Source organism: Syngnathus acus, chromosome 4 (genome assembly GCF_901709675.1).
Source record: "Syngnathus acus chromosome 4, fSynAcu1.2, whole genome shotgun sequence".
NCBI lineage: Eukaryota > Metazoa > Chordata > Actinopteri > Syngnathiformes > Syngnathidae > Syngnathus > Syngnathus acus.
The window spans coordinates 6030316-6055691 of NC_051090.1; the positions used below are offsets into that span (position 1 = coordinate 6030316).

At 44.2% G+C, this 25376-nt stretch overlaps 4 protein-coding genes and 1 long non-coding RNA gene across 18 annotated transcripts; 1 reads left to right on the forward strand and 4 right to left on the reverse strand.

Moving 5' to 3' along the window:
• Positions 1 to 1528: 1528 nt before the first annotated feature.
• Positions 1529 to 7265, forward strand: spata6 (spermatogenesis associated 6). Of its 2 annotated transcripts, XM_037250730.1 has the most exons (12): positions 1529 to 1663; positions 2171 to 2308; positions 2439 to 2487; positions 2603 to 2632; positions 2725 to 2852; positions 3603 to 3662; positions 3770 to 3802; positions 4125 to 4439; positions 4768 to 4855; positions 4979 to 5075; positions 6159 to 6294; positions 6373 to 7265. In XM_037250730.1, the coding sequence occupies exons 1-11, from the start codon at positions 1589 to 1591 to the stop codon at positions 6256 to 6258; spliced, it is 1113 nt and encodes a 370-aa protein (XP_037106625.1). In that variant the 5' UTR covers positions 1529 to 1588; the 3' UTR covers positions 6259 to 6294; positions 6373 to 7265. The 2 variants fall into 2 exon arrangements, with proteins under 2 accessions (XP_037106625.1, XP_037106624.1); XM_037250729.1 differs by having other exon boundaries at positions 6159 to 7265.
• On the reverse strand, positions 3845 to 5064 carry LOC119122368. Its single transcript, XR_005097839.1, has 3 exons — positions 4944 to 5064; positions 4681 to 4875; positions 3845 to 4436 (listed from the first exon to the last, which is right to left on the reverse strand). It is a non-coding gene; the product is annotated as an uncharacterized LOC119122368 (long non-coding RNA).
• On the reverse strand, positions 6386 to 14829 carry dnttip2 (deoxynucleotidyltransferase, terminal, interacting protein 2). 13 transcript variants are annotated; one of them, XM_037250650.1, is made up of 11 exons: positions 14726 to 14829; positions 12390 to 14232; positions 12045 to 12200; positions 11511 to 11855; positions 10857 to 11201; positions 9488 to 10700; positions 8907 to 9042; positions 8109 to 8204; positions 7731 to 7895; positions 7530 to 7639; positions 6386 to 7255 (listed from the first exon to the last, which is right to left on the reverse strand). In XM_037250650.1, exons 1-11 carry the CDS (start codon positions 14798 to 14800, stop codon positions 7138 to 7140), a joined length of 4602 nt encoding a protein of 1533 aa, XP_037106545.1. In that variant the 5' UTR covers positions 14801 to 14829; the 3' UTR covers positions 6386 to 7137. The 13 variants fall into 13 exon arrangements, with proteins under 13 accessions (XP_037106545.1, XP_037106542.1, XP_037106544.1 ...); XM_037250647.1 differs by having other exon boundaries at positions 11511 to 11739; positions 11896 to 12200; XM_037250649.1 differs by having other exon boundaries at positions 10857 to 10959; positions 11125 to 11201; positions 11511 to 12200.
• Positions 14830 to 15972: 1143 nt separating this feature from the next.
• On the reverse strand, positions 15973 to 19901 carry gclm (glutamate-cysteine ligase, modifier subunit). The gene is made up of 7 exons (XM_037250744.1): positions 19563 to 19901; positions 18575 to 18637; positions 17289 to 17373; positions 17068 to 17124; positions 16802 to 17004; positions 16598 to 16712; positions 15973 to 16410 (listed from the first exon to the last, which is right to left on the reverse strand). Exons 1-7 carry the CDS (start codon positions 19695 to 19697, stop codon positions 16241 to 16243), a joined length of 828 nt encoding a protein of 275 aa, XP_037106639.1. The 5' UTR covers positions 19698 to 19901; the 3' UTR covers positions 15973 to 16240.
• Positions 19902 to 21751: 1850 nt separating this feature from the next.
• Positions 21752 to 24834, reverse strand: LOC119122347. Its single transcript, XM_037250739.1, has 3 exons — positions 24388 to 24834; positions 23318 to 23599; positions 21752 to 22979 (listed from the first exon to the last, which is right to left on the reverse strand). Exons 1-3 carry the CDS (start codon positions 24734 to 24736, stop codon positions 22669 to 22671), a joined length of 942 nt encoding a protein of 313 aa, XP_037106634.1. The 5' UTR covers positions 24737 to 24834; the 3' UTR covers positions 21752 to 22668.
• Positions 24835 to 25376: the final 542 nt, after the last annotated feature.

Consider the following 25376-nt stretch of genomic DNA (forward strand, 5'->3'; position numbering starts at 1 on the left):
CTGTGACGTCCCACGGACACTCCATTAGGTACGCCACCATTTTCAAGTGTACCTAATAACTTTATGCATTTTTTGTACGTGTCAAGAATGTGTATTTGACTACTTGCTCTTTATTTTGGGGGACACCAACACATATTACACAACGTAAATCACATACATATTGTCATATGTTTTATATGTATATATATTGTCTTCTGCGTAGCGTCCTGTACTTTTGCGCTGTGATTCTGACTGTATGCTGTATGCACACTTGCTCCATTTTTGCTCCTCTTATTTATGATGTTATTTGTTTATTTATTATTTATTCATCACTCTTATTTATTCACTGTTTGTGCCTTCTTGTTTTTATTTTTTTGTGTTGTTTACTTGTATGTATATTGTGTACGATGTCTTGTCACCGTGGGATAGTGGGAACGTAATTTCGATTTCTTTGTGTGTCTTGGCATGTGAAGAAATTGACAATAAAGCAGACTTTGACTTTGATATAAAGCAGTTAACCAAATGTCAAATTTTTGTTTTCATGCCCAAAAAATAAAAACAAGGAATAAAACACCAGACAAGTTTTAACAGGTTTTAATGTTTATTAAAATAATAATAACAAAAGTACATTTCAAACCAGCAATCTAATGTGAAATTGCAGTAGATATATTGGACAACAATTTTTAGGCGTATATATGCATACACGTTAATTAAAAACTACTATAAGTGTTATAAAATCAAGATTACCCAAAGAGAAGCATAATCTCCCCGTTGTTGCATAACGGCGCATCCCTTCATGCAATAAAGTTAGCCGTTAGCTTGGAGAAAAAGCGCATAAAAGAAGTGGTGCTTCAGTGAGTGGTTTTCTTTCCTTGGCAAATCCTAAATCGACATTCTGACTTACATAGTACACGCCAGAGGGAGACGCAACACGTTCACTGACTGATCCGTTGATGCACGGGGGGAAGGAAGGCAGTTCACTCGTTGACTCGTTCGCGAACGGGAAAGTCAGGATAGGTTTTCTCACTGGTCCGTTCTCGCGATGAACTGGAAATGCAAATCACTCACTAACTCGGTCACTCACAGATCCGTTCTGTTGGGGAACAGGAAATGCAATTCACGACTCGTTCGTGAACAGGAAGTTACGTCATCTTCTTCTTCATTTTGTTTTACGGCGAGGTGGCACCAGCTTCCATGCGCATTACCGACACCTACTGGTTGAAGTCATATGAACTGAAAAAAGAACGAAGCACTTTAGGAAGTGATCCGTTCACTCTCGTTCACTGAAAGGATTCGTTCTTTTGAACCCATCGTTCACTCACGAGCCAACACTAGTGAACTGCCTTCCTTTTTTGGGGGATTTTTTTTTTTTTTTTAAGAAAAAACGTAGTTGTTGCATTCAAAAAAAGAAAAAAAGGAATGCCTAAAATGGTCAGTGGGATTTGCACGCCGAACCTCAAAACTGTATTTTGTCTTATAATACACGTATTTCATGTTATGGTTAAATTAAAAAAATAAAATAAAAAAAAAAACTCCATACGCGGCACTGAAAGCTTTTTCCACTTCCGCTGTTTGGTTGCCATGACAACAATCTTGCGAGTGAATTTAAATGGCCATGACGCTCTCCTCCTCCAAACTGCACAAAAAATCTTGGAAATGTACAGTGTCGTTGGACATTCACAAGGTACGTGTGCCGTTCCCAAATCTCAACAAAAATAAATCTATTTGCTATTAGTAAGCTTTACTCTCAAATAAATGTGGCCTCTTTTTCCTTTACGCCAATGACGTATGTCCAGAACGTGACTATTTTCAGAAATGCTGCACGATCTACAGGCTGTGTTTCCACGATGAACAAACAAAATCGATATTTGTTTTAAATTTGATGATTCATTGAGTTATCTGTTTCATTTTTTGCACTAGTTCTATTCAAAAAATTAACTTACTCTACTATCTAGATTTGTTAAACATCACATCATGTCATATCTGTATATATATTTTTTTCAATCACTTATTCTTATGTAATGCTCATCATTTGAAAGTGGTGTTTCTGTTAGTCATAATAAAAAGAAAATATTTCAAAAATAATTTCACTGTCTAATAAATGTAAATAGGAAACAACTTGTATGCATACCTGCACCATTTTCTTCATTGGTGACAACATTACATGTTAAAACCACATTTGTACCAATAGGTCACATGTCGCGGCATGCGCCTGCCCAAGACCGGAGACATCCACTTAAGTGTTTGCATCATGGGCCAGTGCAGGAAAACTAGCTGCTTGCCGCCATGCTTCCCATTACACTTTAACCAGCTGCTGGTTTTTGAAAAGGTAAGAATGATGACGGTGAATAAATAAAATTGCTGATCTAATAATGTAGTGTATCCGATGGGAGAGGCTGTCACATTAACCTTGTTAACCGTATTGATTGGCATTGTCTCCACGTCACCCGCTACACCAGACGTACACTGATGCCGTTGACCCCTCTGCAGTCGCTGACCTCCTAAAAGGTAAAAAGCCCTCTTGAGGTTTCTCCGCTCATCTCTTGAGTTCTACATCCTGTGCTGTGCAAGCATGCGAGCTATTAGCTTCTATCTCCACTGACTGCGCTTTTCTTCCTCTTAGCTGACACAACATCTTTTCAGCTGATTCAGGGTAAGCTTTTTGAGAGGTTAACATTCCCCTGTGCAAAAAAAAAAAAAAAGCCTTGTGTTTATGTGTTGGCTTATTTTATTTGCCGGTGTCAGAGAGGAAGACCCTTGCCACAATGATGCAAAACAGCAAAGACTTCCTGAACCCTGGGCCCAATCTGAGCGGTGTTAAAGACCCCATGCAGAGAGACACACTGATGATGGAGACGTTGTCTGGCTTCCATGTAGGCTTAATTCCTTTATTATTAAAAATATTTTGAGTTTAGTTTTTTTTTTTTTAAATATATGGAATATTTGTTCACTAAGCATTAAAGTAAACTAAACTACTATTCAATGGACTTTCTATTTTCTGTAGGTACGCATGTAGCGCCAGACCAAAGTAAATTTAAAATGAAGCCTGAAATGCTGTTTATGAGGTGATAAAAATAAAGGACATTTTTGCTGTATTTATAGTTAGTTTTATAAACACAAGAGGAAGTTTCCGTTATTTTTCCTTTTTATTTGTATTTTAGTTTTATGAAAATGTTTTTAAAATTGTTTTAGTTCTAAGTTCCTACAATCACATACCAACAACTCGTCTTCCCAGAAGAGTACAAAGAGGAAGCTTGTAATTTTCTTCCCTGTTGGCGTCCCAATACTTTTGACCCAATATATCTGAACAGATCAAAGATGACAAGAAATGTTCCACTCTTTTCATAGAAAACTGCTTAACTTTGACATAAAGTCTTCCAACCTACTTTCATTTCATGCACATTTGTCTGCTGCGACTTCCTTGAGCGTTAGACCGTCTCCCTCCATAAAGCCATATCTTTCTTTTTTTCTTTGAAACATCACCGCGGTCTATTCTGCAATTTGTTTCACTCAAGATCGAGTCCAGACGGAACAACTACGACCGTAAATTGGCCTCCTGGGCTTTGCGCGCGTCTATTTTGTAGTCTCCCTCTCTCAAGATGTCACTCGTCTTGTGTCTCCAGGGTGCCTTTCCCACTGTAGAGTTTTCAAAGACGTCGTTCATCCAGGAGAACGATTGGCCTGTAAGTCTCCTTGCGAGACACAAATGCAATGCAAGTTTTGATGAAATATTATTGGAGTGATTTTCATCCCGATGAAGTAATTAATATATGTTGATCCCACACGATAGGTTGAAGACTCGACTGCCCCGCAGCAGAAAGAGGTGAGTACGTGTTTGTAGATGAAATAGGATAAGCCTATTTGCTTTGATTCAGTTCAATCAAGCTTTAATGAATTGGCAGCATCAGCGTCCAATCGTTCATCGTTCTCTTAGAAATAGTTTTAGTGTGATACGATTTCCCTGAATAGCAATTTGGCTCCCTAAATGCTTTTGTTTTATTGTATTAGACTAGAATGAATATTTGATCTAATCTTATTTATCCCAGATGCCATTACAGACAGGAAGTTGAAGTTAGAGGCCATTAGAGTTGTGATAATTCAGCGGTTGTTAGAAAGCTGAATGAATTGTATTTTTGTCCTCACAGATGGCCAGCCTCGTTCAATTGAGGCCATTTTCATCTATGGCAAGGAGGTCTCCAAATTATGTAGGATGGTCCACATGCAGACGCTCCCCCTCCCCGTGCCGCCATATTTCCTGTGAAGCAAAACCACGAAAACACAGAGGTTGTCAAGAGCCAGGCTACCAGAGGCCCACTGTTGCCTCCACGACTCGGGCACTGTCACCTTACACCCATCGAAAAATGTGCCAGCTCTCCCTGGATGCTGAGCAAAGGCTGAGACACTTCCAGCTCGGACCGTTCTACTTCAAGAAGGAGACAGAGAGCCTCCCTCTATTCCTGGTCGGAAATAGCACAAATCCATTTATACAATAATATACAAAGTGTTATTTTTCTTAGAAAAAATAAAATAAAAAATCTAGCCATGGTCATTTGTCGTAAGGCTTCTCTTTGAAAACTGATATTGACTGCGTCAGTCCCCAGTGAACAATTAACCCAGGTAGTTAAGAGTCAAACTGCAATTAGCAAATGGATACCTAATGATAGCCTTCAACAGAAGGCATATTCGTTTTAAAAGCAGTACCGTATTTTGTTGCTTTATTCCCACACGTCCAGGAGAAATGTCAACGTGATGATCTGTGATCCGTTCTCCTGCGTTGTGTCTCGACAGGTTCCGACGTGCAGTAGTCTGCCAAAAACCTACTCTCCTTTGAGTCACGTGCACTGCTGCCACACAGTCAGCCTCTCCAATGACTCTGGTAGGCCACACTGAGCAAACCTGATTTAAAAGAAAATACATTTACACTGAAAAAGTCATCTTTTATTTCAATACTTACATTTACATACATATTGAATAAGGTCCAGTGTTCTTGTTGTTGCAGATTCTGAGCTGAGCCAAAGTCCTCGTCCAACCTCCTCTGCCTCTCCTGGTCCAAAAAGGAGAGACCATGGGACTACCAAACGCTCCCTAGGAGAAAGGTCAAAGAACACTTGGCACACTCACAAAACTACAATTTCTCATCAAGACAATTGGACTTTGTTTGTCTGGAAGGCTGATAAAAAAAAATCCCGTCTAATTTTACAATCCTTGTCAAGTTTGCCATGATGAATTCCTCCCAATGCGTCTGTGTAAATAAATCCACGCTTTCTGTTTGCTCGTAAGATCTCCACAGACAAGGAGGCACCTGCCTATTGTCCCAATGATGGGATATAGAACAGCGACATGGCAATTCCACCAGCTGGAGGTCGCATGTGCGCGTGTGTGTGCGCGCTAAATTAGAGGCGCTGATGTCCCGTCATGTTTGTTCATTATCGGGCGTAGAGGAGGGAAAACAAAAAGGAAAGTGTATTGATTTGTTTCGCTGCCTCACTCTTGATAACTTTGACCTGACACTCACTCTAATACATTCACAAGAGAGCTTGTCATCCATCACGCCGGCTTGCCAGTCGATCCCACGGCCGACGTGGGCCCGCGGTCGTCTTCTCCTCCGCCTCCGGAACAGCCCTGCAAACTCAGCTCATAAGCAAACATTAAAATCAATAGACAATCTCAGCACAGTCAATTGTGGGAAATGAACGATAGTTTTGCCGCAATTGAAAACGCCACAAGAGTTGCGGTGCGTCAGATTAGAGCGGCGATGGAGAAGGGCACGCCTCGCTACTTGACTCGGGTTTCATCTTTGCACAGAAACTAAGCTACAACTTTGCAGTCTGTTCATGATTCTCCTTTCTGACTTTGGGACTTGATTTTGACCACGTCAAATATTTGGCTGCACAGTGAGTTGTAGGCTCAAGAGCTCATCAAAAAGGATTGTTGTGTAGCTAATCGGGTAGTGAAGTTGTTGCGTTGCGACATAGTACACGCACGGTTTGTGTTCAAGGTGGAATGAAGACTTTGGGAGTAAATGTCACTCAGTTTTCAAGTTAGTCATAGTTGTTTCACGTGGGGCTGTGGCGCTCTCTAGTGGACAAAGGGAATATCGTCTGCATGTTGGACTTGGAAATACACAAAAAAAAATGTTTTTTTACAATAGAATGTGTTTCTTTGTCTGGCCTTCCCAGGTTGTACACCAGAGAACCCAGTCCATCCTACTGGGAGCAGATCCACAGCAGAGTCCAGAAGATTCTTCTGACGCACAGAGTACCCTGGGACATCGAGTAACTTTCTGATCTCAATGTTAGAGAACTGACCTGTTGTTGCGGTGAGTCTCGCACAAGCTATGCACATTTCAAATACCGGCTGAAACAAACAGACAAAGATGAAGCCGCACAAAAATGCACCAGGAAGATGGTTGTGATATTCTTTTGCTTTAATGCAATATTAGTTGATAGCAATCATGCAAAGGAATATTTTTTATGGATTTCACAGAGAAAATCAAACAAATGAAATGGTAAAATAATTCCAAGATATAAATGGAAGCAATAGTTTAAAATTAGATGGTATTGATTATAGAAATAAGTAATCACACTTGTACGTTTTTAAGTGAAAAATGCCACAGCATGTACACACGGATAATGATCTTGATCAATCTTAAATATTTCAGTTTCAAAACAATTTGAAAAACTACAAAATTGTTAAACTTTTGCATGGGTTCAGTTTAAAGAGAAAGTCAACCCCCAAATTCTCTTTCCAATAATTTGTTGCATGTGCCTCCACTAGTCAAAACACGACATCTTGGTTAATGTTGCGTTTGTGCAATACGAGAAAATGACATCTCAGGTCACAACCAATCACAGGCCAGCTGAAGAAAACTGGTGAGCCGTGATTGGTTGTGACCTACACATGGCAACCGCAAGTGGCAAAATGGCTGCCCCTTGGTTGATTAAAAACAGTTGGATTTTGCCTGTTTAATACATATTCCACAATTAAACAATAATCAGAACACCGTGTTTCAACTCGCTAGGCTGCACAGGAAATTTGGGGGTTGACTTTAAACATCACGTCGCATTTCTACACGGGAAAAATACTGTTTACAAGTTTATCTTGATTTATAAGTTATTTTGTGTATAAACCCTTAAGACTCTTGTCTCACACACACGCTTACTTTGTGACTTTCTGTGATTTCTTGTGGAATGTATTCTTCTTGAATTTCTTGTTTTTGCCTGACGCCTGAGCTGCTTTCTCAGCCACAATACTCTGGTACCTTTTCTTGTTGTTGCTGAAAAAAATAATAATAATAACAGTACATAAATTAAGTCATATTTTCAATTTTAACTACTACTGCCAAAGTGACGCCAAAGTGTATTGCTACCCATAGAAATGCATATATCTCGTCTTTTTACATTCAACAACATTCTTGCATATACCACTCAATGGAGTATCAATTGTATCAATCGGTTTTTAATTACTGATTTGAATTTTCCCATTGACTTACTAAAATCAATTGAACAAAACATTAGCCATTGAACCGCAAGTCTGGTCATGTTACTAACCTCCGGAACTCGGCATCAGCCAGCAACTCCTCCACCATTGTCCTCTTCCGTTGCTTCTTGGGAATGCGGGAGTGATAGAAGTCGATGGCGCTGTCCTCCACAGTGGCCACCTGCACCCCAGCACAAAAAAGCACATAAAACATCACGCAAACCTCAAAATATACCCCGCCCCCCTCCTTTTTTTTTTTTTTTTGCCCTGACCTGGAAGTACTTGGGGAAGCCGTCTCTGTCGTTCTTCTTGTAGAACCTCTTGGGATCCATGGAGCCTCTCATCTTCAGCAGTTTCAAGTCTCCCTTCAGCTCTTGGGTCAGCTCAGGAGCTTTCATGTTGAACCAAGCATCGCCTGTGGTCTTCTCACGCTCCACCTGCACGAGTCATACAAGTTGAAGTTATCAACTGATTTAAATGAATCAGTGTACCATTGCAACCAAACTGAATAACCTTTCCTATACAGAACAGAGAAATAATAATATAATATATTTTATGCATTAAGGAAATGACAAATTTATTGAAACGTCTCAGGATATATATTGTGCTAATACTCGAGTAAAATATCTCCAAAAGAAAGTTCAACTTACCCTGTGCTTTAGTTTCAAGGCTTTTTTGGACTCTGTGTACGGTGGCACCGCCTCTTTCTTCTCAAAGTCTGATCCTATCACGCTCTTCTTCATCAGCTGTGGACAGAACCATCATTGTTTATTTGTTTATCTATTTGGTCCATTCATTTATAATGCAAAGTCATATCACTTTACACGGGGAAAAAGATTAAATTAGAAGGAATACCACAGGGTGGCGCCAGAGCACTACTCCTCCCTTCAACTTAGTATCTCGTTTCAATTGACTATAACTCCTTGGCACCACAATCTTGCATTACTTTTCTATCAGACGGGGCTTTGGCGCCATCTTGGGACCAGTAAGTAAAAGCTCAGTAAAACATTTTTTTTTTTTTTTTAAATCTGTGATAAGTGACTTTGTAGGGCTGATTAATTATGGAATGATTGAAATCACACATCACAAATGATTAGTTTTGGCATCAAACAAAATAAATCTTTGAAGCGCTAATTAAGTTACTTTTGGACCAAACAAAATTCTTGATTTTAAAATTAAATAAAAGGTACAACTTCATGAATTAAAGTATGTTTTTCCTGCATAAAGACCGGCTACCAATCCAGATTGATAATCATTATTTTTGACGATTATGCCAATTTTGTAATTGTGAAGTGTAATAATCATCACAATAATCAATCACAGCAATAAAACCAACTTTCACAAAGCCAGAAAAAGCAACTATCAGGCTGTCATGGATTTCCTCAGCAGTGCAGAACCTTGATAATGCTTATTATTAATCACGGCCTGGAAAACACGTCCGCGTTTACCTCATCCTGGTCCTTCTTCTTGTGTTGGCTCAGCAAAGTGGAGCTAGGTTTTGATTTGCTGCCGTCGAAAGTGATGTACAAACCCCCCAGCTGTTTCATGTTGACGCCCGGGTCGATGCGACTGGACATCTTTTTCCTGCAACAAAAAGGCGAGGCGACGTCACGGCTCATTTCCTTTGCGCGCTCCTAATGATGAAGATGATGAAAAATAATGATGTGACAAATTTATACTGGATGGACACTTTGAAGTCCTCTTGTTGACTTTGCCTCTAAAAATTGCTCAAGAAAGAGCGAGTGTGCTACTACTGTGGTGTGGGCTACGAGCCGTGGCCAACTGGACTTGGTTGGTGTGCGTGTGAGCGTCGGAGTGTGAGCTGTGGTCTAAAGCAGCTCAATGCCAGTGTTCATTTTGTGGTTGTCTGTACCGATTCTGCATTACGGCACCTTCAGAGCCACGGCAAGACGTAGCTATATGAATTACAAGGCACCTTTCTAGGTCAAACTACAACAGACAAAAAAAAGAATAAAAACCTGGTGACATTTGGTGATCTTAGTTAAGTGTCTGCTCGTGTTGTACTCACAGTGAAGGATTCCTGCTGGACAAGAGAAGCGCCTCTTCCCCATAGTCGTCGTCATCATCTGCCTCCTCATCTACAAATTCCTCGTCGTCCTCTTCCTCCCCTTTCTTGGTGCCCACCACCTCCTCTCTCGTGAGGCGCTCCGTGTAGTAATCTTCATCCACTTCCTGCCCAGGTCGCGCGTCCACCATAAACAGACCGTCGACCGACACGCCTGCCGTCGTCTTCTTCTTCTTCTTCTTTTTGGGTCTCCTGGAAGGGCCTTGTTGCTCTTCTGTGTCCTCGACTTGGTGGTCGAAGATGTCCTCGTCCTCCTCGTCCTCACTGCTCTCCAAGAGACTGATTTTCTTCTTTTTCTGGGAAGCTTTCATGTCCTTGAGCTGTGATTTCTTACACGTCGTCTCCTTTTCGGGCCTCCTGGAAGGGCCTTGTTGCTTTTCTGTGTCCTCGACTTGGTGGTCAAAGATGTCCTCGTCCTCACTGCTCTCCAAGAGACTGATTTTCTTCGTTTTCTGGGAAGCTTTCATGTCCTTGAGCGGTGATTTCTTAAACGTCGTCTCCTTTTTGGGCCTCCTGGAAGGGCCTTGTTGCTCTTCTGTGTCCTCGACTTGGTGGTCGGAGATGTCCTCGTCCTCCTCGTCCTCACTGCTCTCCAAGAGACTGATTTTCTTCTTTTTCTGGGAAGCTTTCATGTCCTTGAGCGGTGATTTCGTAAACGTCGTCTCCTTTTTGGGCCTCCTGGAAGGGCCTTGTTGCTTTTCTGTGTCCTCGACTTGGTGGTCGAAGATGTCCTCGTCCTCACTGCTCTCCAAGAGACTGATTTTCTTCGTTTTCTGGGAAGCTTTCATGTCCTTGAGCGGTGATTTCTTAAACGTCGTCTTCTTTTTGGGCCTCCTGGAAGGGCCTTGTTGCTCTTCTGTGTCCTCGACTTGGTGGTCGAAGAGGTCCTCGTTCTCCTCGGTCTCCAAGAGACTGATTTTCTTCGTTTTCTGGGAAGCTTTCATGTCCTTGAGCGGTGATTTCTTAAACTTCGTCTCCTCTTTGGGCCTCCTGGAGGGGCCTTGTTGCTTTTTTGTGTCCTCGACTTTGTGGTCGAAGATGTCCTCGTCCTTCTCGGTCTCCAAGAGACTGATTTTCTTCTTTTTCTGGGAAGCTTTCATGTCCTTGAGCGGTGATTTCTTAAACGTCGTCTCCTTTTTGGGCCTCCTGGAAGGGCCTTGTTGCTCTTCTGTGTCCTCGACTTGGTGGTCAAAGATGTCCTCGTCCTCACTGCTCTCCAAGAGACTGATTTTCTTCTTTTTCTGGGAAGCTTTCATGTCCTTGAGCGGTGATTTCGTAAACGTCGTCTCCCTTTTAGGCTTCCTGGAAGGACCTTGTTGCTCTTTTGTGTCCTCGACTTGGTGGTCGAAGATGTCCTCGTCCTCACTGCTCTCCAAGAGACTGATTTTCTTCGTTTTCTGGGAAGCTTTCATGTCCTTGAGCGGTGATTTCGTAAACGTCGTCTCCTTTTTGGGCTTCCTGGAAGGACGTTGTTGCTCTTTTGTGTCCTCGACTTGGTGGTCGAAGATGTCCTCGTCCTCCTCGTCCTCACTGCTCTCCAAGAGACTGACTTTCTTTGTTTTCTGGGACGCTTTCATGTCCTTGAGTGGTGATTTCTTAAACGTCGTCTCGTCAATGACGGTCGCCGTCGTCTCCTTTTCGGGCTTCCTGGAAGGGCCTTGTTGCTCTTCTGTGTCCTCGTCCTCGGTCTCCAAGAGACTGATTTTCTTTGTTTTCTGAGAAGCTTTCATGTCCTTGAGTGGTGATTTCTTAGCCGTCGTCTCCTTTTCAGGCTTCCTGGAAGGGCCTTGTTGCTCTTCTGTCTCCTCGACTTGGTGGTCGAAGATGTCCTCGTCCTCCTTGTTCTCACCGCTCTCCAAGAGACTGATTTTCTTGGAAGCTTTCATGTCCTTGATCGGTGATTTCTTAAACGTCGTCTCCTCAACGACGGTTGCCGTCGTCTCCTTTTCGGGCTTCCTGGAAGGGCCTTGTTGCTCTTCTGTGTCCTCTACTTGGTGGTCGGAGATGTCTTCGTCCTCCTTGTCCTCACCGCTCTCCAAGAGACTGATTGTCTTGGTTTTCTTGGAAGCTTTCATGTCCTTGAGCGGTGATTTCTTAAACGTCGTCTCCTCAACGACGGTCGCCGTCGTCTCCTTTTCGGGCTTCCTGGAAGGGCCTTGTTGCTCTTCTGTGTCCTCAACTTTGTGGTCGGAGATGTCCTCGTCCTCCTCGGTCTCCAAGAGACTGGTTTTCTTCGTTTTCTGAGAAGCTTTCATGTCCTTGAGTGGTGATTTCTTAGCCGTCGTCTCCTTTTCAGGCTTCCTGGAAGGGCCTTGTTGCTCTTCTGTGTCCTCGACTTGGTGGTCGAAGATGTCCTCGTCCTCCTTGTTCTCACCGCTCTCCAAGAGACTGATTGTCTTGGTTTTCTTGGAAGCTTTCATGTCCTTGAGCGGTGATTTCTTAAACGTCGTCTCCTCAACGACGGTCGCCGTCGTCTCCTTTTCGGGCTTCCTGGAAGGGCCTTGTTGCTCTTCTGTGTCCTCAACTTTGTGGTCGGAGATGTCCTCGTCCTCCTCGGTCTCCAAGAGACTGGTTTTCTTCGTTTTCTGAGAAGCTTTCATGTCCTTGAGTGGTGATTTCTTAGCCGTCGTCTCCTTTTCAGGCTTCCTGGAAGGGCCTTGTTGCTCTTCTGTGTCCTCGACTTGGTGGTCGAAGATGTCCTCGTCCTCCTTGTTCTCACCGCTCTCCAAGAGACTGATTGTCTTGGTTTTCTTGGAAGCTTTCATGTCCTTGAGCGGTGATTTCTTTAACATCGTCTCCTCAACGACGGTTGCCGTCGTCTCCTTTTCGGGCTTCCTGGAAGGGCCTTGTTGCTCTTCTGTGTCCTCGACTTGGTGGTCGAAGATGTCCTCGTCCTCCTTGTTCTCACCGCTCTCCAAGAGACTGATTGTCTTGGTTTTCTTGGAAGCTTTCATGTCCTTGAGCGGTGATTTCTTAAACGTCGTCTCCTCAACGACGGTTGCCGCAATCTCCTCTGGCTTCCCGGAGTGGCCTTGTGTCTCCCCCATGTCCTCTTCTTCTAATTCCATCTCTTCATCATCTCTGCTCGCAACAGGATGGCTTGTTGATGTTTTCTCAGTGGCTTTTGCGTCCTCAAGTTGAGGTTCGTCAGGTGTCACTCGCTCATCGACCGACACCACAGCCTCTTCCGGCTCCCCCTCACAAACATCTTTATCTTCCGTGCTGATCTCCATGACTACCTCCTGACACGTCACCTCCTCTACCTCCATCTCGTCCTCTTGTTCCTGAGTTGTCGACACACTCCCGCACAAAACCCGGTCATCACCAGACACCTCTGTGCGCACGTCGTCGTCCTTTTCATCGTCTCCTCCGACATCCTCGCATCTTGCTCCCGAGGGTGAAGACCCCGTTTCCTCTTCCATCTTTTCCACCGCCGAGTCGTCTTCATCCTGCTTTTCAGCGGACAGCTCGTGCTGCTGATCTGGAGCCACCACAAGAACCTCCTGTTCATTCGGATGTGCCAGTTTGACTTGGTTCACTGCTGCTTCGGTCGACGGCACGCTGACTTGCTTCTCTTCTTCCAGCAACGTACAGTCCGCGTCTTCGGCGACCACTGTGGTCTCCAGCATAGAGTCGTGCAGTACGTTTCCCTCTGGGGAGGTCTCCAAGACAACCCACAGACCCTTCATCGGCACATGCTGCTGAGAGCTCACCAAGCTCTCCAGAGTAGAATGACCGTCTGTCTGCTCAGAATCCGACTCGGCGTTCTTGGAACTAGAGGAGGGGGTCTTCGCCTGCCGCTTAGCACTGATGGCGTAATCAGAGCCAGATTCAAAGCCCTCCGAGTCGCAAGACTTCTCGGCGGCAGTCCGTCTAGTTGTTCTTCGGCTCGGAGTCGACGAGCTTGTGGAGGTTTCGTCCAAGTTCAGGGGAATGGGAACCACCTTTCTTGTTCTTGCACTCCTGCGAATCGTGGATTGAGAAGCTGGAGAGGCTTCGGAAGTGAAGCTGCTTGCATCAGAGAGGTCGAACTCTTTCGCTTTGGCAGAAGATCTGGTGCTTCTCTTTTGACTTCGGGTGACTCTTTGCGAATCGGTCGGCAGTGAAGAGGAGGATTCCGCTTCTTTATCTCCGGTCTTGACTGGATCCACGTTGTGTGCCGCCCTACTTCTCTTGCTTCTGACCGTTTTCTCCACAGTCGGTAAAGAACAGCAAGAGTCCGCATCGGACAATTCATCTTCTGCGAAATTCAAGGTGATGGAAAGACTTTTGCCCCTTCTTCTGCTGCCCATAGCCGGAGTTTCACTGTGGGACACAACAGAGCTAAGGGATTCCACCCTCTTGTTTGGAGCGCTCCTTCTCGTACTTCGGACATTCTTTGGCGCGCAGGACCCCAGCTCGGATTCTTCTTGACCGGTTTTGCAGGTCGCCCTGCTGCGCGTCACTGGCTGGTCCGCATTGAATGTGACAGAGGAGCACGAGTCCAGGTCGGACACATCTGCTTCGTTGACTGAGCTCACGGGGGTGCAAGGCTGCTCGGGGCTGTGGAGTCTGAAGGCTCGGGAGCATCTTTTCAATGAGGACGTCGGAGAGTCGCTGCTGTCTTCTCTAAGGCGGCTGCTGGTTTTCACTGAGTTTGCCGCTTGTGAGGCCCCACTCCTGGTTCTTCTCCCTGTTGATGGAGTCGCCTGTGAGGAAAGGAAGAAAACATCACAGACGGCTCAACCCAATGTGTTTGTGTCAGTGTGTTTTAGTGTAGTTCTCGCTAGGCATTGGACAATATTGCAAATGCGAACATCAGCAAATCTCAACCAGTTGGTGAATTTTGTTTTTCATTTTAAATGATACTTTTGGTTGTTTCCTGTGTTATGTATATTTACCATTATTATTTCAGTCTTGATAGATCGATAGATCGAAAGATAGATCGATAGATAGTGCGTCAGATAGGTAGAAACTTTGGTTTATTTACCACTTAAAACACACACATTATTAATTTTTACGTTTGGACTGAACATCTGGAACTTTTTGTGCCCATTAGACGATTATTGACGAATGCCAGCGTGGGCCACGTGAGTTGGAAGAGGACGCGCAGATGGTCGATGACCACAACGGAAATTTACAACTTCTCGCTTATGAATGAAATGTGTTGCGCTTTTGGGAGAAAGTTGCAAGTGTATTTACCTGGATGTGGGAGGCTTGCTCAAGATTTGTTTGATTTGGAGAACACACGCGTACTCCTCTTCTGGTAACCACCATCTTGGACCGGCTTGTCACTTCCGCTTTGGAAATCAGACTAAAGCAATCGATAGACAGAAACGCGACTTGGAGCGCAGAGGACCTCGATTTATTTATTTATTTATTTTTTTTCAACCTCGACCAAGAAACTTGTTGGATAAATGGGTATATACGACCAAGAAGTATTCAGATGCTTAGAAGTTTAAATGATCAAAACCTGATACAATATATAAATTCAACTTCCAATTATCCTCACAATAGTAACATCTATATTTTTATCAAATAAATTACTTAAATTAAAAATTGTAGAGAAGCATCCAATGTCTAAAACAATTGAGATCAACGCCAACAATGTTTTTTTTAAATATACAGTTTAATAAAGACCATTTTTGACAAACAAATGACAGTATATGGATGTTTCCAGTACAGCAGTGATATTTTCAAGTGATTTACTGGATCAAGCAAGTTTTAACTCATAAATAAAAATGCCTTAGAAAATATATTTCCCTACCTTTAAAGATATTAAAGGGGAAAAACAGATGACATCAATTCCAACCTAATCTCAAAATACGAATTTAATCTCTTGACAAATGAGGTGACTGTTATCCCTGGCAACAAATCAATAAATGTTGGAGTAAAAAATATCTAGCTGAGCTTCCAATGGTAAAATTGTATCGGAGTTAGTGCATTTTTCTTTAAATGAGGAATGCAAATTAGTCTGAAAAAGAAAATCTTGCAATTCAATCTGACCTTCATAATCCATTCCTCTAACAATACAAATCATCAGAAGAAAAAAAATCAAGTTTTTTTGTACAGACATTTGGTGACATTACAAAACGTTGATAAAACCATGTATGAACATGAGATCAGATGCAATGAGGCACTTCACATTTGAAGACGGTTGAGGAAATCACTACATAACCCAACAGTAAAGCCACAAGTTACAAGGTGACAATTAGTCACTCAAACTACCTTTTACATCACAGAAATATTCACTGTACAGGATGAATTTTGATATCTGCACACCTCATCTACTATAAAATCCGATGATGCGTTAAAAGTCTTAGAGGTATGCTTTGTGTCCAGCCACATTGTTATGTGCACAATGCATATTGCTGAAAAAAGGCCCACTTTTGTACACTCCTCACAACAAGTTAGAGATATTGGGTCTTTTTTGGTGAACTTGTGTTTTGGTAAACTTATTGTGCAAAACTGAGCTTCTCTGGCAAGTAGCTGAACAGTAAAACTCACAAAGCCCAAAATCACGAAATCTTTGTAACGAGTGCTTCTTTTTTTAGACCCAAATGATTCAGCTAAAAAATGCCAACCTCATACAAATCTCAAGAGAGTATGTGACAGTAAATGTATGATGGGCAGCGTTCCATGTTTGCAGAGCTGTTACTTTGCATGTAGTCGTGAATGGAAAAGGTGACAAATGGCTTCATCCCTCGCTTGCCTCCGCTAGAGTTCCGCCTTCCTGGCGCTGAACAGGTAGCCCATGGCCTTGATGATGCCGCGACTCTTGACGATGACGGAGTAGCGAAGGAGCCACTCTAGCTTCCAGTCGGCCGCGCTCGCGTGCTGCGTTCCCTCCTGCATCGCCTCCCGGAAGGTGGCCGCTGATATCAACTCTGCGTAGAAATGACAGCGTTAACTTCTCCAATCAAGTTCGGAGTTTCCTAATTTAACTCTCTGGTCACAATTCCTCAAGTGAGCCGTTTGGCCCTAAGGTAGGTGACCATTGAGCAATGGAAAAAAAAAATATATATATATATATATACACACTATAAGAAACAAAACTGGAAAAGAGATGCTCACCCGCAGGATCGTTGTGTGTGAGAAGCTGGATGTCAAACTCTTTGGCGAAGGCCGTCAGCTCGGGGGGCATCACGCAGCAGGAGGCCAGGTTCACTTGGTTGCTGCTGGGCTTGACCTGGACAACAACGAGGCACACACACCCACCAACAATAAATTGCCTTCACATTTTTTTTTTTTTTTTTGCACATGACATTTGCAACAGACCTGAGCCCAGATGTAAAGCTGCTCCAGGAGGTCCTTGTCCAGGTCGGAAGTTCCGATAGCGGCGATCCTCTGGCTACGGACGAGCGCCTCCAGCTCCTCCCACGCCGGCTGAAGGGGAGCCAGCGTTTGGACATCGCCGCTAAGGAGCCTTCGCGGCGCGATGATAACAGAGTCCAGCTGGGCCACAGCCAACGTCTGACAGGCTGGAAAGAAAAGATACAGTCGATGACGGTGTCATTTTATTTCTAAATATTACTCCTTCTTACCCATCTCCACTGCATCTCTGATGGACGACTGATCCGACTCGAAGAGGAACAACTTGGCTGCCGAAACAAAGCCACATGTGGAAGCAATTAAGTGAACGGCCGCTTAAGCTCATATTTTAAAAAAATATGCTTAAATTATAGAAAATCCAATTGAAGGTATTTTAAGACAACGAGACGTTAAGTTGAACATACGCCATGCTAAGCTTGCTTAAGGTACAGACCTGACACCTTAAGCTCCTCCCTCTCCTCAGGTATGATCGCATCTGTGGCCTGGGGGATGTTACAGTCCAATGTGTCGGGTAAATCCTACAAAAACAAAAAAAAGTTGGTTTAACTCGCTGAGCAGCGCTTGACCCTCGCAAGCTTTCTGACCAATGGGAAGCAGATTATTTGGGTTTCAGGTTGCATTGCTTTGTTGTTTTAGAAGCTGTGCAGAGTTACTCTGGCACAGCGTGTTGTAAAGAAGTCCAACGCTGAACGAGAGCCCTTATTTTTGTGGATATCAAAAGTCTAAACGCCCCTGTTGAAATGCATCAAACTGAATGCATTCAATGGTACAGAATATTTGATGGCTTGGAAAATTATTTTGTACCCCTTTCCCGACTGATACTTTTAGACAACAAAACCCGCTCTGACGCTGTGGAAACTCACTTTTGACCACGGCTTGTGCTCTTATAAGTGACTACAAAGATCTCGGAAAAAGCAGACGAGGACATCTGAGTTTTAGTCAGGGTAAAAAAAAAGGCAATTTAAATGGTGGGAGGTGTGCTGACTCCCATTTAACTAATACATGTCTGAAAAATGTGGATGGTAGAATCTGACCGCAGCCACTTGGCCCAGTTATGAGGATTCTTTTTTTTTTCAGTCAAGTGGTGCAAGTCATATGTCACGAGTGTGGATTTAGAACAGATTTTTTTTTTTTATCCTATTACAAAAACATGGGGTATGTAGGCTTTTTGTATCTACTCTATTTTCCAAACCCCACTCGAGAGACAGCTGACTATATACTGTGACTATATACATCCGACTCTTCTAACTTAACTACACGTTGCCATTTGACTCCAGTGGATGATTAGCATCGCTGAGGTATGTGCCCACCCGACCAAACACGCACACAGACACACTAAATGAAGTATCACTCGCTTCTTCTTTGTTGCTTATCTTGGGTTCCGTTATAATAAGACGGCAATGAACTGTTTCACCTCCCCTAATTCATTGTAACAGACAGATGAGACTTTTTGCCTCAGACGACTGTCTAGTATTGCATGAACATTGGCCGTGACAGCTTCTTTTCAGACATTCTTTGAAGTCCGTCACACCAGTTATGTCGAAATCCTGCTGTCCGGCCGTGTGGAGCCTCGCCCGATAAGGCAAATACAACTAATCAGTTTGGTCTTCAATTCAAACATGATGCTTCCTTCCTAACAAGATACTTATGTTTCCATGGTTCTCAAGGAATAAAAAAAGCAACCCCAAACATCGATGTGAGTAATAATGGTCACTTCACCTCAGTAGGTCCTTCTATTGTGGAGAACCAGCTGCTCAGCGTAGCCTGAATGCATTCTTGAAGCTGAGAAAGACAAACAGAGCTTGCTCATTTCATACGTAGCCAAATTTCGACAAACCTGACGATTCCAATAATATTTCCTGACAAGTGATGAGGAGACATTTACAGTAGACTGCAAGATCAAGACCATGTTTCTCCACTTGACTTGTGCGGGCATTTATTATAAAGCATAGCAAGTGGATGACTTCCATCAATGTTACACCATCCAATTTACTATTTCGCTGAGGTTCAAAGGGCCAAAGGGCGTGGAGGCCAGACTATACGTATGAGCGCGAAGAGTTACGGTTAGTGCTTGAGTTTCGTACAGTTTACAGAGTTAGGCGGTGAGGTGAGCGTTTTGAGCCTGGGGTAGGGTTTCTAGTTCGTGTTTAAAGATAGGCTTAGGTTTACAACTGAAGGTGTAATGATATAGATTATGATGTATTCTAGAATGATATAATGGCAGACAGAGAGCTGGCTTGTGCTGTGACGTTTTTCCAGTCAACCAAACTAAGGAGCGGCTAGCGTTGACGCAAATGATAAAATAACATCCAGGACGGGATGTTAATTAAGTTACGTAACCTAACCTCATTCATAATCTATCAGTGGTTAGAAACCTGATGCCCACGTGACTAGTAAAGGTCAAAACTAGCGAAATGACTAGGCCTTTTGATGTGGAAGGGAGCATTTGAAAAGGTACATACTTGCAGGTATTTACAGAGTAAATTTGTTTTGTATAGTTAAGTCAAACAGAGTCCTTCGCGTTCGACTTACAACCAGTGAATGGAGGAGGCGTCATGTTGAGAGCGACACTTTTCTTCCTCTTTAGGAAATGTTGATATAATAAGTCTCAACGTCAGGCATGTTTCCCCCTCCAAGGCTATTAGCACACCTGCTCCGCTAGCTACTCGGACGCTCGCTCGGTCGAAGGATTTAAAGGGAAGTTTACCTCCTCGCTGGGGGAACATGGACATTTCTTCGTCAAGCGGGCTCTGTTGACTAAATTTCCCGTGTGGAGCCTGAGCGTCTTCGCGTGGCTCAGTAGGCTCCCCTTCGCCTCCGCGTTAGTGTTGTGAGGATCCATGTGTGCCGTCTTTTGTCGGGAGGAAAAAGCGTCCGACGCGACGAAACGTGGCAACCAAGAGCAGCGGGGGGGGGGCTTGCCTTATACTATTTATATGACTGCACCTTCTGAGAAGTGACCAATAGAATAGTGGCGCGAGAGATGCAATGGAAATAAAACGTAGTCACGATGACTTGCTGCTTCGGTTACTTGTTTACACAGCTAAGGGGGGCGGAGGTAAAAGCCGGCCGGGCTCCGCCCACCGGAGGTGTGGCCACATAACGTCAGACAATTTGCATGGCTTTTGTTTTATTTGCTTTTTTATTTGACTTGATTTTCAGCCAACAAATTTGAAACGATATTAAAGTTTTTTGGGTGTAACATTTTGGAAAAAATGTGTCAAATTCTTTAATACCCCGGACACACCGGGAAAGAAAATGATTTGAAAAAAAAAATAGCTTTATTGAACAAACGACATTTACAATGAGTATACGTATCCAAAAAGCAAAAAGTACAAAAACTGCAACTGCCAGAGCTCGCCTTTTTACGCAAACAGTGAGGTCATGCGAGTAGACGTCCAGGCAGAATGATTCAAGACTACCTGGCTGGAGGCCTCCACTGTGATGTCACTTGCGGTAGAGTCTGTGGGGCGATGGACGGAGTAACGCTGGGCACAGACATCAGCCACGTCCCCAAATCTGCAAAGCCCCATCCCCAAAGACTACTACAGTTGTACCCTGAACGCAAGCCAGGGTCTCGATACCTTGTTGGTCCAAGGCGTAGGGAGGTCTCTCCATCCACTCTGGAGCCCCTTGACCTTGAGAGGGCGGTGTCGAACGAACCGCTCTGGAAGTTGGAGAAGACGGAGCGGATGGCTTTGGACACGGCCGTCGACAAGGCGGTGAAGGGACTCGAGTCGAGGCATTTGTGCACAAGTGCTGGGATCCGTGAGAACACTACGGCTTCATATTTGCGTTTAACACAACGCTGCACTTTGCATCCGGCCCGCGCGCTCACGGGTGGAGTGGGATAAGTAGAAGTACGGCTTTTTGTCTTTTGTTTTGTTGAAGACTGCAGTTTGCGGCTTTGCGCGGGTGGTGGTGGGGCTCATCTCAAAGGGTCTCAAAGTCTGCCTACCGGGACGAAGTGGTGCAGCTATCGAGGAGTGGTGCAGAGAGAACCATCTGCTCCTAAACACGGCTAAAACCAAAGAACCCGTCATTGATTTTAGGAGGAAAACCAAAACCACCCTGGCCACTCCCTTTTCGAACTGTTGCCATCAGGCAGACGCTACAGATCAATTAGATCAGGGGTGTCAAACTCAATTGCACAGGGGGCCAAAATTCAAAACACACTTCAGGTCGCGGGCCGAACAGAACAAACATTTATTGAACACACTAAAACTAACTTTTAACATAAATATAAATACAAACGGACAGGAATGTTATTCTGGAATAAATAAACTTAAACTTTAAATAACTTAAAATATCTTGATCTCCATATAAATATATCCAGTTAAAATTATACAAGTTAGAAATTGGAACATGCAGCAAAAAAAAACGCCTGAAAAAATAACGAAATAGCGAAAGCACTGCATTATGGGATCTGTAGTTTATTGTGTTATCATCGCTTCATATCGTCGGGCCATTAGTAACAATAGTATAAAATGATCTCGCGGGCCGGATATAATTGCATGCCGGGCCGGATGTGGCCCGCGGGCCTTGAGTTTGACACCTATGAATTAGATCAAGGACGAGCAGATTCGCCAAAAGTGTGGGTTTTTAGCTTGTGGGTTTTTAGCTTGTATCTTTTTATTCGATTTGTTTTCTATTTCTTTTTGCACTGATCGGTTGGCACTTTTTAAATTCCGTTGTACGTGTGTGACAATGACAATAAAGATCTATTCTATCTATTCTATTCTCGTCAGCTTTGCGCCGGGCTTGGATTGGCAACGCGACTTTTGCAAAGTTGCTGAGGGCCTCCATCCATCCATCCATCCATCCATCCCGGCTCCAGCTCGCCTGCGCGTGAGGGAAAAGCGCTCCGGAAGGGAAGGAAAAGGACAAAGACCATGCGCGTGGTGGGTTTGATTATTTTATTACTTAAGAGCAAAAAGAAGCACAATGACAGCCAGCCAATCAAATTCAATCAAAAGAAAATCCAAGTGTCATTCATATGCTTACTGCGGACTTTAACGTCACTTTAACTTATTAACTTAGCGGTGGTACATGTGTACTTGCATGGGGCACAAGGCCGGCGATGCTTTTTGTGGGCTCATCCGCTCGCCGCGCCTACTCGCTGTCTTCTAGTTGGCAAGCTGAAGCAGCAGTTGGACCAAAGTGACAATCACCAGCAGAGCAGGGGAGTAGGACAGGCCGTTGCCGCCGCCGCGGTCGTTGCCTTTGCCTTTGCCGGCAACGTTGCCTTTGCCGCCGCTGTCGTCACCGCCGCTGTCGTCACTGGCTTTGATGGCCGGCACTTGGGAATGGCAGATGAAAAGCAAATTGGAAAACGTCAGCTGTCAAAATTTGAACTTGCCGCACCACTTTTGCGCCTGGCGAAGTGCTCTCTCTCATTTACGCCAAATTTGTGGAGAATCGAGTAGAGGCGGCCAAAGAAGTTCCTAACACACTTAAAGCGCTTAAGGAGACGTGAGTGCAGTTTGTAAAAAATAAAAGCTGCGCTGAATGGGCTAATTCCCACTGCCAATTAAATACAAAATGGTTGGACAACACGGACGACGGATCAACGAAAAGACCAAATTTGGTCGCATGTGTCGCACGACTAACTTTTGTGTGTCAAATGAGTGGAGAGGTTTCACGAGAGCTTTCAAATGTTTTGGAAGCCAACTGGAATTTTGGAGCTCTTATCTTGCAACCAACTTTTCTCTTGAAAATTGCATGCATTTGTTGACATTTGTTTGGCCTGCCTGATTGTGCCACCTTCTGTCTGCATGTGTGCCCTGTGGGAAAGAGATGGTGCAGAAAAGGTTTCATGCGGCCGGCGACTTTTTGCGCAACATCAAACCTTGGACGATGAACTTTTGCTTTGCTGGAGCGATGCTGCCACCCGTGGCCACGTACGTTCCCTGGGATTCCTTCCCCAGGTTTAGGATCTTCAGGGTGGACTTGAATCCTCCAGTTTTCGCGTACTTGCCAGCCTCGTCTTCAATAGCTGTAGGTGTGGGTCCTTCCTTCGTCCAGGTGACACTGCCGTTGGCAGGGCCAATGGCTTTCAGCCAGAGCTCACCAGTCGCCTTGCCGTCGCACGTCACGTCTGTTGCGCTGCCAAAGCAGTCTGCCACTGCCAGCACAAGAAAAGCAGAATTGGCCAAAGTATCACACACACACTCTCCGTGCAAAGTACAAGGACACAAGACTCTGGTCAAAGTAGCAAGACAAAGATGCTGAGATGTTGCTATTTTGGACCAAAACCGAGTTAATGTTTGCTCAATTGTTTTGGAAGCCAAGTGAATTGGAGTTTTGGAGCGCTTTTGGGGCATATTTTGCCAACTTTTCACCGGAAAATTGAATGCATTTCTTGACGTGCATGATTGTGCGTTTGTCTGCATGTGCCCTGTGGGAAAGAAATGGTGCAGAAAAGGCTTCATGTGGCCGGCGGCTTTTCGCGCAACATCAAACCTTGGACGATGAACTTTTGCGCTGTTGAGATGCCTGCGTCGCTGGCCGTGTACTTTCCCTCGGAGTCGCCTTTCAGGTTTAGGATCGTCAGGACGGCTTCATTTGGTTCACTTTTCGCGTACTTGCCAGCGGCGGGCGTAATTGTTTCAGGTGGGGATCCTTCCTTCGTCCAGACGACATTATCTTGACCCGTAGCGCCATTGGCTTTCAAGGCGAGCGCTCCTCCCCGCTTGCCTTGGCACTTCTTGTCATCAGTAGATCCAGCGTGGTCGCATGGCGTCACTGGCAGCACAAAAAAAGCAATAGTGGCCAAATATCACTCACTCCCTCACTCACAGAAAGACAATCATTCATCTCCACTTGTTCCGATTTGATTTTTTTCTTGTTTTGTTTGTTTGAGCTGAGAACATCCATCCATGTCTTGTCGCTTGTTTCGAACCAGAAAAGTGCACGTCCATTGCTATGCTTAGCAAAGATCTCTGACGTGACCCTCGATCAAATTGATTAAGTTCTGTGTTACTTTTCCAAAGTCGTGCTTTGTAGTATATATCGGGTTCATTCTGAAAATGGAGAACTTGAATATTTGTGTGCTGTTCAATCAAATGTACACACCGCGACAAAAAAAAGCAAGAAGAATCTAATCACCAACTTTTGGGGACTTTTTTGTTTCAACGAGCCGAGTGCCCCGTCCCCCCAAGATATCTTTGGGGGGGGGAAATCCAACATATACTTTCGTTATTTTCACCCCCGCAACGTCACGTTGTCTTTTTAAAAGGCAGAATGTGATTCTCTTTACTATTTTAGTAGGTTTAAAAAAACTGGGGGGGGGGGGGAAGAAAATCGGAACCCATCCTCTTTATTTACCTCCATGACACTGAACTGGTGTTTGCAAGGAAATTGCTTTAGCGCCAGGAGCACAATGCGACTGACATAAGAGCGTTTACAAGACGAAATTGAAATCAATCCATAAAAAAAGAAACATTTCATTTGTGCGCATACTGGGTGGTCAACAACATGTTGAGTCCACAGTCAAGAAGACGACAACAATCGATTCGAATAAGCGGCCGTACCTTCCGCACTTTGATCAACGCAGAAGACGAGGCCCAAGGCCATGCACAGCAGCTTGAGGTCCAACTTCATTGTGCCTCTCGAAGACGAGTCGGAAGTCTGCCTGCTGTCTGTCGGAGCTGGAAGTGTGAAGAGATGCGAGCCGAGCAGAGCCGAATCGAGCCGAGCTGGAGCTGCAAGTGTGAAGAGATGCAAGCGAGCGAGCCAAACAACGCAAATGAAGACAATCCGCCAGTCGGCCCGAGAAAAGCACAAACGTCTCGAGCAAAGCAAACAAAGGACCGTCATCGGCCTCGTCACAGCCATCAAAGTCAGGCTTTGAAAGTCTGCACATATTCGTTGCTTGTTCATTGGCTGGATTCGGGGGCTTTATTTCGATCACGTAAGAAGCTTCGAAAGCGGCCGTCAAACTTCCCATGAGCTGACGCCATAAAGCTGCGTGCGTGCGTGCGTGCGTGCATGCTCGTCTTTTTGCGTCCAAGTAGCAATGGAGAAACAAGACCAACACAGTACATTCATCCGGTAACGGAAATAAATGTCTGCTGGTTCAACAAAAACGACACACACAGCCAAAAGTGGTGAAAAATAGCAAAATGAAAATTCGAACCGATAGCAACAAATAATGGAAAGCAAAACAATACAATCGAGCTCACACACTAACCACCCAGGCGTAACCTTTGACCATGATTTGTTCCTAATGAATTGGCCTGTTATTAGGTACACTTGAAAATGGCGGTGTACATAAGTGACGTCACAAAGACACCAGCCAATCAGGAGGTGGGGGTGAGGGCAGGTGTGGCACGTTTCACTTTCAGTTAAGCGTTGACCATGATTTTTTTCCCTAATGAAGTGGCCTGTTATTAGGTACACCTCATGGACACTTCAATAACTACCACACGAGGTAAAAAAAAAAAAAAAAAAGAAAGAATAAATCAAGTGTAGCGACGATTCGGTGAACGATTCTTTTGAACGAATCTTTTGAGTGAAGTGA

Bases quoted from the DNA above. Each gene is read 5' to 3' on its own strand.
- spata6 (XM_037250729.1), top strand. From the start codon at position 1,589: ATGGCCATGACGCTCTCCTCCTCCAAACTGCACAAAAAATCTTGGAAA. The intron at 1,664-2,170 runs GTACGTGTGCCG...TTGTACCAATAG, and splicing joins TGTCGTTGGACATTCACAAG to GTCACATGTCGCGGCATGCG. The intron at 4,440-4,767 runs GTCGGAAATAGC...GTGTCTCGACAG, and splicing joins AGAGCCTCCCTCTATTCCTG to GTTCCGACGTGCAGTAGTCT.
- dnttip2 (XM_037250640.1), bottom strand. From the start codon at position 14,800: ATGGTGGTTACCAGAAGAGGAGTACGCGTGTGTTCTCCAAATCAAACA. The intron at 14,233-14,725 runs GTAAATACACTT...CTTTCCTCACAG, and splicing joins AGCAAGCCTCCCACATCCAG to GCGACTCCATCAACAGGGAG. The intron at 11,202-11,510 runs GCCCTTCCAGGA...AAGAGCAACAAG, and splicing joins GGACACAGAAGAGCAACAAG to GCCCTTCCAGGAAGCCCGAA.
- gclm (XM_037250744.1), bottom strand. From the start codon at position 19,697: ATGGATCCTCACAACACTAACGCGGAGGCGAAGGGGAGCCTACTGAGC. The intron at 16,713-16,801 runs GTCTGTTGCAAA...GTTGTTGTCCAG, and splicing joins AGCTTTACATCTGGGCTCAG to GTCAAGCCCAGCAGCAACCA. The intron at 16,411-16,597 runs GTGAGCATCTCT...ATTTCTACGCAG, and splicing joins CACACACAACGATCCTGCGG to AGTTGATATCAGCGGCCACC.
- LOC119122347 (XM_037250739.1), bottom strand. From the start codon at position 24,736: ATGAACAAGCAACGAATATGTGCAGACTTTCAAAGCCTGACTTTGATG. The intron at 23,600-24,387 runs GTACGGCCGCTT...TTGTGCTGCCAG, and splicing joins CGTTGATCAAAGTGCGGAAG to TGACGCCATGCGACCACGCT. The intron at 22,980-23,317 runs GTTTGATGTTGC...TTGTGCTGGCAG, and splicing joins GCAAAAGTTCATCGTCCAAG to TGGCAGACTGCTTTGGCAGC.